A 14,227-nucleotide genomic window follows, 5' to 3' on the forward strand; every position below is an offset into this window, starting at 1 on the left:
GGTCCTGGTGACCAGCAAAATGTGAAATGATTGCAAACAAATCTTTTTTTTTTCAAGTTGAAAATTTGAAGAGCAAATCGCTTACTACATCGTGAACATGAAATCGCTCGTTGTTTTGATGTTTGCTGTAGGTTTGTTACGTACAATTAGCAAATCCAACTTGTTACACAACACCTACTTTAAACTCGTTTGCAAAATCGCCAACTGCGTTCTAACAAAAAAGATCTTGATAGCTTTTACATATTTTTCTAGTAGGATAAGGACAATAAAATATGGTATCGTGATCAACACAACCATATGCATACGCCATTTTTCATAAGTGTAAAGAGTACAGTGCATTATGGGGCAGAGCTTTCATTGGACGAGCGAATTTAAATTTAGATTGAATGCAATACGATACATGTACAAAGAAATGTTTTTATTGCATCATATGCAGTGCCATGTAAAAAACGTGCTTCCCGGGGACTTTCTGATACTGGTCAAAAATGAAAATGAATCTCTGTTAACAATTACACTGCGTTAGCATGTAAATAAATCGTCTTTTTTATTTAATTAATTACTAGTAAACGTTCTGAAAAATGAAATGCCTTAATCATTAAATGTCAGGTAACGTGTTTTGTACTGTGCGCAGTATATTTTAACAGCCGCTCCAAACTGCAATCATATTAAAGTAAGAATGTTTAAATCGTTTCGAATAACTTTAATTTGATAATTATTCGGCTTGCACATACGTTATTGAAATTATCGCACCGAACCGTTCTAATAGGGAATACATGTAATAAAAACTGACACGCGAATTTTTCACAACATGATTGACATTACACAACCGATTAACACCAATTAGCTGCCAGTGTAACCTCTAAGCGATTAAAATCAATTTAACGGCCGGTTGAATAAAGAGATCAAGATGTGATCGCTGCCATTTTTGAATTTTCTAGTTAAGTTGTTGTTGCTTTACGGTCCGGCTAAATTTTCTCTGGACCGGCACATTTTCTGAAATGCCTGTCCGGATGACCGGCAGATTTTTTCTAATTTCGCCATGCCTGAACTTGAGCTAGATATTGTCTAGATACAACTTCTGACCAAGTTTGGTGATTATCGGATGAAAACTACTTCTATTACAGAGCGGACACCATGCTAAATGCTTGAAATGCACTAAGTGACCCCATGACCTAGTTTTTGACCCAGCATGACCCATATTTGAACTCGACCTAGATATTGTCCAGACACCACTTCTGACCAAGTTTGGTGAAGATCGGATAAAACTACTTCAATTAGAGAGCGGAAACCATGCTAAATGCTTGAAATGCACTAAGTGACCCTGTGACCTAGTTTTTGACCCGGCATAACCCATATTCAAACTTGACCTAGATATTGTCTAGATAAAACTTCTGACCAAGTTTGGTGAAGATCGGATGAAAACTATTTGAATTAGAGAGCGGGAACTGCTGTGGCCGCCGCCCGATAGCCCACCAGTCCGCCCGGGTGTGTTTTTTAAAACGGGCGTATAAAAATGACCAATCCTATTGCTTGTTCAAATTGATCTTTTCATTTCCATAAGACTTCAATTATACATGTTTGTAGTTGAGGAGCCGGGAGCTTTTACTCTTTTTGATTAGCAAATGGGACACAAATTTGGCAAAATGTTTGTTCTTTAATTCTAAACACATAAATCTTTCCCTCAAAACATTCCGCAAACTCCCCCCACATTTATTTTGTTAAATCTCGTTCATCAAACAGCAACCCACCTGTGGATCAGGTGGCTTTGTGGAATCCTTGGTGACCGGGTAGAAGCGCACTTTCTCGGAGTCCGTGCGCTGACGAGGTGTGCGGGACCCATGATCTCGCCTGCCTGGAGTGTTGGGCACATAGGTTGGAAGGGATTTGGCCATCTCGTCCTGGGCAGCTCTCGGACTAGGGACCTTCAACGCCTCCATCGTGGTATCCTCTGGGAGAGTGAAGAGAATTGTTGGAAGTCAAACAACAGAAAAGGTAAACTTTTTTAACACACTTTTAAGGGACTTAAAGTTGTTCAAGTGTTTCTTTTTCATATTTGTAAAGTCATCAATTACTTGACAGCAAACAAAAACAAGTTTTTTAGTACGATCTTATTAAATGTTAATTCACCTAAAAATGTTCCTATCAATTTGGATAGAAACAACAAATATTGTTATCAAATATGATTTATAATAGTCCATAAAAACATATATACAACAATATTGCTAACACCTGTTTTAGTCATGAGTATTATGTAACTATTATTCAACAAGCTTCAGCAATCAAAGTATTCAAAGACAAATGGCTTTACATTTAAATCATTTCTGCAGTGACAAACATTATTCCTCACATTACCTGTCTCCGTAGTGACAGCTGAGGGGGGCGGAGGGGGAACTTCCTGTTCCTCAGCAAGTTTTGGAGGCACCATCTGTTCAAATGTCTCTTTTGATATAATGTTCACTGTCTTGAACTTCTCAAAGTCGTTCTACAATATAAAAAATGGGAGAAAACTTATCACTACTATTGGTATTTCACTGTGCATACCTCAGCCTGCAGAATTAAGAGTGATGTATTCGAATCCTATTTGAACTACCTCTGACCAGAAAATAATGATATACAATGGAAGTTTGAAATTGAAAATTCCTTCAAAAGAAGATCGTCTTAAGTAACAACTTTGCAGAAACAAATTAAAGAACATTTTCAATGGACATATATCACTTAAAACTTTGTGATTGTTTCAAATAATAGACAGTATACAGAAAAATTAAAGTAAAACTTTTTTTTTTTTTTTAAATAAACAGAGCAACAATGAGTTACTAATTGGACAACAAACTCATCATTTTTTAAACAATAGCTAAAAATCTGGAACTAAGGTTTTAATGGGAACTTCTTTTTTTTCTTGTTAAGTGGGTAGTTTAGAAAATCAATAGTGCTCCTGTTGTTAGAATGCTGGTTACATAAAAATACAGAGCCACATTTTAACGATATATGAGTTGGGTAATGAACTACAATCTTATCTAAGCATCAGACGCCTGATCAAAGTGTGGAATTTTACATCGAATCTTATACAGATTACAAGTCATGGGACGTACCGCAACAAGCTTGAGCATTCTTTTAATAAGGCTCCTCTCTATCAAATGTCACAGCAGTATGGTACATGTGTGTCAATAATTCTATATAAGGTACAATTACAAGCATGTGGAAGCAGGATATAACTCTAGCTTAAGTTTGCAGTCGCATCTGATATTATGTTTTTGCAACAACATCAATATTATTAAGCGTGTAATTATATTGTGTAAAATAATTCAGACTCAAAACTTGAAATAGTCTTTAAGCATCATGCTCAGTAAAAAGCAAACCATTGACAAAATAACCGTTTTGACCCATTTTGGCACAAGCATTTACATTTAAAGAGGTTAATGCGAATATACAACAATTTTCAACAATAAGCTGTCAGTATTTTCATTTCAGGTAATTATAAAATAATAGAAATCAAGTGCACTATACAGTCAATAATCAAGCAGAAGCATTAAAATGTACATCATGAATAATGTTGGTCATCATTTTCATACACTGAAGTGATTCAAATATTTTAATTTTCATGGGGCACCAATAATCACCATCTTGGTGATCAACTGAATATGATAACTGGTATTTTGTCCAAGACATCACATATAAAAGTATGAATTTCGAACGAATGACAACTCATTTTGGATGTTTTGATGTAGAAATATATAATACATAGGAATATTCATAAAAGTAAGCAAAATCAAATTTTTTAGTGAAAGACCCAAATAAATAAAACCAAACCAAAGGTAAACGGGCATCCCATCGCACTTCTTAGGTGGGGTTACACTACTAGCTAGGCACCTCAACTACAAAGCCATCACCAAGATGTCCACAAATGAATAACAAATCTTAAGTTTTGCTGCAAGGGCTGATGTCATACCCACCATCAATTCGCTATCGTCCCACAGGTCCTGCTCGTAGTAATACAGCCCGTCGTTTATCAGCTTGTGCATCTCCGAAGTGATTTTGGAGCGCGGCGTGTGGTCGCCCGTCCGGTCTCCACCCGGATGTTTCCGAAACGCGGGAGGCGTCTGGGTGACGATGAGGATCTTGTTGATCTCACTGTCTGGTATCTCGTAGTCGTCGTCATCATCATCAGACCTGGATTATATGCAGTGGGTTTTTTTCACCATTTTGGAAATGGGGTAGGGGCATAGGGAAAAAATTACATAGTTTGACTAAAATTTATGTGTGTTGTTTTTTTTGGCTAAAAAGTATTTTTGAATTGAAAAAAAATGTTTTCAATATTAGTTTAACTTAGGTTCAGCTTGTAGAGCTGCACAGAGAAATGAACTAAATATTGAATTTTATGTTTATTTATTTATTATTATTATTTTGTGAAACCTTCTATTGGAAATGTTAGTCATTTGGGAAAAAATATACTTTTAAAGATTTGAAATGGGCCCAAATTTTGGCCACCTAAAACAACTGATATGAACCCAATAAAATGAAAGAATATACAATCATTAAATAAGATGGGTGCAAGAGTTACGAAATCTTTAAAATTTCTGGGTTGTTCTTTTTATTGAAAACAGCTGTTTTATGCTCAATTTTAGCGTATGTGTAGTATTCCATAACAAACTGGTTTTAGTTTTTGTTTGAAATCTATTATTCAATGTAATCTTGCTTATTGCTTTACTCACTTTTATCACTGCTTAAACTAGTGCCCAATTGTCTAATCTTTGAAAATCTAAATATGTAGATTTTCCATTACAGTGTATATAATTATTAACAATCACCTAAAATAATTGTTTTGCAATCCATAACAAGAATATGAACTAAAATTTTGACCACAGTTGCCCAGACTTTTACTTTCAATACTTTTTGCCTACAGGCCACATACAAGCACAAGTTTTCACATTAAATGTAGTGGCCAAGCACAAGTTTTCACATGAAATCTAGGGGCCAAGCAAGCGCAAGTATTTATATACTGTGAAACCATTTATTTTTAGTCAGCACGACATTTCATCCTTTTAAAAAAAAATGACTATTTCGTCAGCACTTAAATTCGTCCATTTCTGGTTTTGAAAAAAAAGCGTCCGATTTGTTTGTAATGTTTGTAATACATGTAATACGCGGTTGCGAAAAAATCGTGATGGGAAAAGAGGGGTGACACTTGGTAGTCACTTGAAGGAGGTGGGCCTTGTTTGGCATATGCCAATTAACAAGTCTGTTATTTCAGGTGATAGTAACTGTCCCTTATTATTTTATGTCATTGACACGTTCTTTGTTATGATTAGGGGATAAGTGGGACTGAATAACCGTTAACGAGTGTTTTAAACAACGAAGGAACAGGTTTTTATGTATATGTACAAAAATAGTAGATGCAGTAAAAACCAAACAACCAAACACAAATCAATATGTTCTTTATTAATTTTTAATAAAAGCGCAGAATATATTTCAGTCAGGTGTTGATCACACATCGTCATATTTTAATTGCGTTTAATAGTATTGTCTTTAATCCGGAATCGCCGCGTGTTGGCTGTATAATCTGCAACACCCACGAAAAACACAATACACACAATGGGTTATAAAGTTGTTAACAATTAGCGCTAATCAACACTATTCTACCTAAACGAAGTCGACACATTTGATACAGCCTTTTTGTATTCGCGTTTTACAGGAAATGTCAGTTGTCAGTACACTGTATAATGTACACCCCTTTGTGGCAAAACCTGATTGAACTTGAGTGTGAATAGTCGACTGTTTCATGTCCTTTGTATCAATACCATCCGGATATCTGTACTTTAAGTATACCAGTCTACAAACAAGGTGCGCGCTTCCGCATATGGGTATTCGGACGTTCAAAAAATTGACCTACGGTTTAGCGTTCATGCCGTCAAACGCATTAAGCAATATAACTAGGTTTTTTTTCACTATTTCTTTACTTGCAAAAAATACTAGTGGCTTATAACTTACCTTGCAATCTTTTTTTACTCGCATTTTGCGAGTGTGCAAGTGTTAATTTCGAGCCCTGTGTATATGCGTGGATTACGCTGGATTTAAATGCCTCATGCCTACGGTAATTCAGTCTTATTTGTGTCAAATATGTGACATGATTGTTCGTAAGGATCTTGAATTCGTCCATCGGTCGAAGGACGAAAAAGACAAAAGTTAATGTCTGACGAATAATAATGGTCTCACAGTAAATCTAGGGACCGAGCACAAGTTTTCACATGAAATATAGGGGCCAAGCACAATTTTGCACATTAAATGTAGGGGTCAAGCACAAGTTTTCATATAAAATCTAGGGGCCAAGCACAAGTTTTTTACATGAAATCTAGGGGCCTGTGCATATGATTGTACACTATTAAATCTAGGGGCGCAGCACAAGACTTTTCAGTAAAATATTACAATCACACAAGTTTTCTTATTAATTAAAGGGGCCCAGCGCAAAGTTTGCACATGAAATCTTGGAGCCCAGCGCTACGTTTTCACAAAATCTAAGAGCTCAGCACAAATTTTTCACAAAAAATCTTGGAGCCAAGCAATTTTTTATAGATTAAATCCAGGAGCTCAGTACAAAGTTTTTTTTACATAAAATCTAGGGTTAGAAAGAGTTCACATCAAATCTAGGGGCCAAGCATAAGTTTGCAAATAAAATCTAGGGGCAAAGCAAAAGTTTTTACATGAAATCTAGGGGCCAAGCACGTGTTTTCATATGAAATCTAGGGGCCAAGCACAAGTTTTCAAATGAAATCTAGGGGCCAAGCACAAGTTTTCACATGAAATCTAGGGGCCAAGCAAAAGTTTTCACATAAAATCTAGGAGCCAAGCACAAGTTTTCACATGAAATCCAGGGGCCAAGCACAAGTTTTCACATAAAATTTGGGGCTAAGCATATGAAATCTAGGACAAGTTTTCACATGAAATCTAGGGGCCGACGCAAATGTGTGTACAACATTAAATCTAGGGGCGCAGCACAAGACTTTTCAATAAAATATTGGGGCCCAGAGAGATTTCAAAAAATATATATGGCCCCAACACACGAGTTTTCACATAATATATTAGAGCCCACATAAAATCTAGCATCCCAGCACAAAGTTTTCACATAAAATCTAGTATCCCAGCACAAACTTTTCACATAAAATCGTGAGGCCCAGCACTACGTTTTCACATAAAATCTAGAATCCCAGCACTACATTTTCACATAAAATCTAGGGGCTCAGCACAAACTTTTCACATAAAATCTAGGGGCCCAGCTCAAAGTTTTCACATAAAATCTTGGGGTCCAGCACTACATTTTCACATAAAATCTAGCATCCCAGCACAAAGTTTTCACATAAAATCTTGTGGCCCAGCACTTCGTTTTCAAATAAAATCTAGCATCCCAGCACAAAGTTTTTACATAAAATCTTGGTTGCTCAGCACCAAGTTTTCATATAAAACTTTGGGCCCCAGCACTACATTTTCACATAAAATCTAGCATTCCAGCACTACATTTTCATACAAAATTTTGGGGCCCAGCACCTCATTTTCACATAAAATCTTGGGGCTCAACACAAAGTTTTCACATGATATCTAGGGGCTCAGCACAAAGTTTTCACATAAAATCTAGGGGCTCAGCAAGTTTTGAGACACAAGCCCCAGAGGCTCATGCTTATTAATAAAACTGCATAAATTATCAGGAAAATATTATTTAAGAACTACTTACCACTCTGTGAAATTATTTCTCCTGCCAACTCCTTCAAATTCTGTCATCTCCTCATCAAACATGAAGTCCAGCTCCTCTTGCTGAGGCCTGTCTTCACTGCCAGTGGGATCCTGTACATGAGTAGCAATTGTTGTTTTATATTTGAGAATCGTTCTAGGAAAACTTGGCATAATGCTTGAGCATAAATGGTCATCTAAGATAACCTGTTTAGTCCGCACAGGCTCATCAGGGACGACACTTTCCGCTGTTATGGAATTTTGGCTTATACAAATTCTCTTCTAAACCAAAAATCTCCTTTACGTTTTGGAAAGTGTCATCCTTGATAAGCCAGTGCAGACTGCACAATATACATGTAATCTGGGACATCACTTGACACACGTGCATTAAGCCCAGGTCTCAGAAAGAGTCCCATTTAATAACTGCTACATTTCTATCAATACTGTGTGATATCATCATCAGAAAGGAAGACAATATTTTCACATGCTTTAAATTTAAAAGATGAAACAGAAACATATCATAAAAAGAGCACCGTATGACGGGTGCCAACGCTCGGCTGCGGGTGCAGTTTTGAATAAATGAAAATGTCAGAATTATTTTTAAAAATTTAGAGGTCGCAGTGACCTTGACCTTTGACCTAGTGACCCCAAAATAGGTTTGATTTGTAGAACTCATCAAGGTGCATCTACATATGAAGTTTCAAAGTTGTAGATGGAAGCTTTTTGATTTTAGAGCAAAATGTCATGGCTTTAGCACGACACCGGCGGACGAAACGACGAGCAGGCTATGACAATACCTCGGGTTTTCTCCGAAAACAGCAGAGATAAAAAATTATGAATATTAGTATGTTTGGTTTACAATACCAGCTGTGATAATATGTACCCTTTTCTACTACTTAAGGAACGAAATGTTATGTATTGTATGCTCATAAGTATGCACACTTATAAACATGTGCATGGAAATTTCAATGCATGGTTATTAATTTAATGTATCAAATAAACAAGAGCTGTCATCATAGGATGACTTATGCCCCCTATAAACGCTTGATAGAAGTAATGAGCTTTCTGGAAACCTAAACGCAGATTTCGAAACCTAAACGCAGACCCTAAGGTCAAGGTCACAGGGGTCAAAATTTGTGTGCGTATGGAAAGGCCTTGTCCATATTAACATGCATACCAAATATGAAGGTTATAGCTTAAACAAGAGTTCCGCGGTCGGAGATGACCGCATTGAAGCCGGATTTTTGATTTAAATGACAGGAAAGTACCTTTCGTGTTTTTGTCAATGCAATACTTAAATTACTGAAATATTGTTCAAAGGTCAAAATGAAATGTAAGTACTTTTCAAGGCATGAGCAAACCTTGTGTTATGTTTTGAATGCATGCATATACATGAACAACAATAACATTTAAGGTCACAAATATGAACTTGAATTGACATTTAACATTTTTACCTACCAAAGTTATAAGAACTTTAACATTTTTACATTCAAGGTCACAGTGACCTTGACCTTAGAATGAATGACCTTGAAATGACCAGTGGTCATCTAAGTGTGCTTGCAAACCTTCATGTCAAGTTTGAAGACTCTATGTCCAAGCATACCAAAGTTATAACAATTTTAACATTTTAACATTTAAGGTCACAGTGACCTTGACCTTCAAATGAATGACATTGAAATGACCAGTGGTCATCTTCTAGTACTGGCCAATCTTTATTTCAAGTTTGAAGACTCTAGGTACAAGCATACCAAAGTTATAACATGAAATAAGAACTTTAACATTTTTACATTCAAGGTCACAGTGACCTTGACCTTCAAATGAATGACCTTGAAATGTCCAGTGGTTACTTACTAGTTCTGGCCAACCTTCATGTCAAGTTTCAAGACTCTAGGTCCAAGCATACCAAAGTTATAACAACTTTAACATTTTTACATTCAAGGTCACAGTGACCTTGACCTTCAAATGAATGACCTTGAAATGTCCAGTGGTTACTTACTAGTTCTGGCCAACCTTCATGTCAAGTTTCAAGACTCTAGGTCCAAGCATACCAAAGTTATAACAACTTTAACATTTTTATATTGAAGGTCACAGTGACCTTCACCTTCAAATGAATGACCTTGAAATGACCAGTGGTCATCTGTTAATCCTGGCCAACCTTCATGTCAAGTTTGAAGACTCTAGGTCCAAGCATACCAAAGTTATACCATGAAATAAGAACTTTAACATTTTTACATTCAAGGTCACAGTGACCTTGACCTTCAAATGAATGACCTTGAAATGACCAGTGGTTACTAACTAGTTATGGCCAACCTTCATGTCAAGTTTCAAGACTCTAGGTCCAAGCATACCAAAGTTATAACAACTTTAACATTTTTTATATTGAAGGTCACAGTGACCTTGACCTTCAAATGAATGACCTTGAAATGACCAGTGGTCATCTGTTAATCCTGGCCAACCTTCATGTCAAGTTTGAAGACTCTAGGTCCAAGCATACCAAAGTTATACCATGAAATAAGAACTTTAACATTTTCGAGCACGCCGCCACCCCGCCCGCCCCCCCCGCCCGCCCGACAACATCAATCTATAAGCCGAGATTTTTTCGAAAAAAATCCGGCTAAAAATAGAAGTAATGAGCATTTTTCAAAACCTAAACGCAGATTTCGAAACCTTAACTCGGACCCTAAATTTAAGGTCAAGGTCACAGGGGTCAAATTTTTGTGCGTATGGAAAGGCCTTGACCATATTCACATGCATACCAAAAATGACGGTTATGTCTCAAGGGACATAGAAGTTATTAGCATTTTTCGAAACCTAAACGCAGATTTCGAAACCTAAACGCGGACCCTAAGTTCAAGGTCAAGGTCACAGAGGTAAAAGTTTTTGTGTGCATGGAAAGACCTTGTCCATATACACATGCATACCAAATATGAAGGTTATATCTCAAGGGACATAGAAGTTATGAGCATTTTTCAACCTAAACGCAGATTTCGAAACCTAAACACGGACCCTCAGTTCAAGGTCAAGGTCACAAGGGTTATATCTCAAGGGACATACAAGTTATGAGCATTTTTCGAAACCTAAACGCAAAGTGTGACGGAAAGACGGACAGACGGACAGTCCGATCACTATATGCCCCCTTTTCTTCGAAAGGGGGCATAAAAATTGTACACCGACGATTAATTAAGCGGTGAATACACAACCTTTCATTTGATGGTTGTTAATACAAATTGATGTGTGATTAGTTATGTCACTTGAAAATGGAAGACTACCAATTTTTTTGATTGGTCATTCAAAGCATCGTTTCATAGTAATGGTGACTTATAACCTTGTCAGATTTATCTGACGGGTTTCTCTGAGTCGTGTACCTTCTTTCTCTTTTTCTCCTTCTTGTCTTTGGCTCGTTTCTTGACCTCCATCCACTCTCCCTGGAGCTCCGGGGCGCTGGAGGACAGCTTGGGGGCATAGATGTCGTCTTGTCTACTCGACTGCCTGCCTAAGCGATGGTCATCATCTCCATTGTCTAAAATAGGGGGACACTTAATTGATTAGTGGTCACCAATTCTCTGAGCCTTGTTCTGGGAAACAGCTGTTAATGCATGTGAATTTAAGTGTCTTCACAGGCTAGTCAGGGACGAAACCTTCCACCTTGACTAGATTTTTGCTCACAACAAACTTCCCTTTAAAAAAACAACAACATAAAAGCTGAAAGTTTTGTCCCTGATTAGCCTGTTCAAAAGCACAGGCATATCTGCGATGAAAATCTACACACATGCATTAAGCCCCGTTTTCTCAAAGCAAGGCTCAATTATATTGACAAGACTGCCTTCATTGGACTTATATTGCACAAGAGCGCATTTTAGTGGCTTTTTAACAGACAATTTAGAATTGATAATTTGAATCAAACAAATCTTAAATTGTATAACACATACAAAAAGAAGTTGCCCTTACTCCAAAAAAGCAAGTGACGTGATGAAAAGCAAGTGATTTCATAATTGCTACATATACCTGCCTAAAAGCAAGTGATTTCATAATTGCTACATATACCTGCCTAAAAGCAAGTGATTTTATAAGAGGCTTTACTTGTTATTTGAATAAATTTAAAGGGTAGATACATATACTAATGAAGAAACCAAACAGGTTTATTAACTTTTATCTACAACTTTTAAAATAATTTATAACTTCTCTTCCTCAACAATGTCTCACCAGATTGTCCCGTGAAGGAATACATCTTCCCAGGTACAAATTCCGGCACGTCAGCGTGAAGCTGACCGGGCACAAACTCCGGGACGTCCGGTTGAAGTCGTGTGGCAGCCAGTGCCCCAGGGTTGATGGCCATCGAGTCCTCCAGGGGCCACTTCTCGGGCTCTTTGATTCCTCGAACCCGAGTGCGATCCTCCGACAACTCTAGGCATGAGCTCTCCACCAGGGACTGTTTTTGAAAAATAATGTTTATTTACTTTTCATTTAAGTTTGATGTTTGGGTTTTTCATACTAGCATAACTCATAGAATTCCATTCCTTTATGGCAGGATTTGGAGAGATGCCCTGACTAGGCCTGTAGAAATATTTAAATGTAATGCCACATTTTGCAATACATGTATTGGTTTTCCATAGTGTACGTCAACACACTTTTCAAGACCGACAATACAGGTCTTCAATTTGACATTTGCTTTTTTTATTGCACGAGTATTATTTTTCAACCTGCAAAAATTAAATGCTATCAATGGACTATATATCTCCATACCTCTACTATGAGGGCCACATTCTGGGTGAGAGCCTGCACTCTGTGAAAACTGGCAATCAAACTGATGGGTATCCAACCACCCTTCTGCATCTTGCGGCGCAGAAAGAAGTCTCTCTGCAGATTCTCCTCACTGAAGTAGTATTCACTGGAATAGAAGAAAAGCAGCCCATATATGTCTTGTTCTGAGAAAACTGGGCTTAATGCTTGTGCGTAAAGTGCCGTCCCAGATTAGCCTGTGCAGTCCGCACAGGCTAATCAGGGACGACACTTTCCGCTTTTATGGTATTTTTAGTTTGAAGGAAGTCCCTTCTTACCGAAAATCAAGTTTAAGCGGAAAGTGTTGTCCCTGATTAGCCTGTGCGGACTGCACAGGCTAATCTGGGGCGACACTTTACGCACATGCATTATGACCAGCTTTCACAGAACATGACACATATGTACTTAACCCTGTACCATTCAGATAGCCATTTTGACACGTTTGTAGTACCTTAGAAAATCATTTAATTAGGGACCTTCCTTACTAGATTCAAGTTTTCAAGGCTTCATTACCAGCCCTCAAGTACTGATGCGCAGCAAACAGCATAAAACCTGAACAGAGCTAGTCACTGGCAGGATGTTCTGGTTTTATGCTGGTTGCATATAGTCTTTTTTACTTTGCTTCTGAGCATCACATCAACTGTAGGGGTAGCCATTTCATCCATACTGCCCTTTAGTGCCCAGGTTGTCAAAAAAACAGGCATGCAGGTATGCTGACAAGGTATCATGAAAGTCTGGACAAAAGTCAATCAGCTTATGATAGATTGGGAACATCGGCCTTTTTAAAGAAATGAATTATTAAATTCTTAAAATGAGTATTTTTAATTAAATATTCCCATGAGGGTCTGATTCAAAATCAGTTCACTTTGAGAAATTTAGGTTAGTTCTCTTCCAGAGATTGTTTTGTATTGTTGAACATTTCTCCTATAAATTCTTTTGCTCAACACAATACTAGACATGTTTGTTTTCTAAATTTGTGAAAATAAGTGTTTTCAAGGCTTTGTCAGGATTTTGGTCAGATTTTACTACATAAGTCTTTTGCAACTTCATGACAACAATTAAAACTAAGTAATACAAGTCAATATGAACCGCATTCAAGCAATGGTAACCAATAAGTTACTTCTAATATTTGATTATATTGATTTTATTTAATATCGAATTATCAGCAAGCAATTTGTTACGTACTTTTCCCACTCTTACAGTGGCCAACCCAATGAACATTTTCACAAACTGAATAAAGCATTAGGCATTTAACATACATTTGCTTTTTTACATAGTCCTTGATAGTTGCATCATCGAGGTATGGCATGCTGAAGAAGAACGGCCCCTGGGTGGGGTTGCTGAACAATGCTGGGTCCGTAACTGCATAGTGCATATTGGGACCTGGAAACATATAGAATGGATGGAAATCACATGATACAAATGAATAGAACAAGGATGGAATTTTCAGCCTTGGTAGTTTTCAATTTCTTTCAAGGAAAAGAATGGCTGATGTAATGTGCCACACATACCTGTAAGACTATCTGCATCTATCCTGCCACCCCGCCCCCTGCCGCCACCTCGGCCTCCCCTTCCCCTCATTCCTCCACCTCCCCTGCCACCCCGTCTGGCATGGCCACCCCTGGGGCTGGGAGGGCGCATGTCCTTACGCCAATTCTCTGACTCTGAGCCTGTAAAGTGTGAATAAATGGTATTAACTCTCTTTTATATCATTAAAAAATAATGTTTCATG

General features: G+C 37.5%; 1 protein-coding gene across 8 annotated transcripts in view; it reads right to left on the bottom strand.

Annotated features, from left to right (window-relative positions):
* LOC127876026 (la-related protein 1B-like) overlaps positions 1 to 14,227 on the bottom strand; it is a 91,474-nt gene that overhangs the window by 15,510 nt on the left and 61,737 nt on the right. For all 8 annotated transcript variants that reach the window (XM_052420857.1, XM_052420856.1, XM_052420858.1 and 5 more), the window contains 9 exons: positions 14,007 to 14,165; positions 13,755 to 13,878; positions 12,460 to 12,604; positions 11,920 to 12,145; positions 11,082 to 11,236; positions 7,721 to 7,830; positions 3,951 to 4,167; positions 2,353 to 2,482; positions 1,749 to 1,948 (listed from right to left, as the gene is read on the bottom strand). In XM_052420857.1, the coding sequence (XP_052276817.1) occupies positions 1,749 to 1,948; positions 2,353 to 2,482; positions 3,951 to 4,167; positions 7,721 to 7,830; positions 11,082 to 11,236; positions 11,920 to 12,145; positions 12,460 to 12,604; positions 13,755 to 13,878; positions 14,007 to 14,165 (1,466 nt within the window). The remainder of the gene's footprint in view (positions 1 to 1,748; positions 1,949 to 2,352; positions 2,483 to 3,950; positions 4,168 to 7,720; positions 7,831 to 11,081; positions 11,237 to 11,919; positions 12,146 to 12,459; positions 12,605 to 13,754; positions 13,879 to 14,006; positions 14,166 to 14,227) is intronic.

The sequence above is a fragment of the Dreissena polymorpha genome, chromosome 4, assembly GCF_020536995.1.
Source record: "Dreissena polymorpha isolate Duluth1 chromosome 4, UMN_Dpol_1.0, whole genome shotgun sequence".
NCBI lineage: Eukaryota > Metazoa > Mollusca > Bivalvia > Myida > Dreissenidae > Dreissena > Dreissena polymorpha.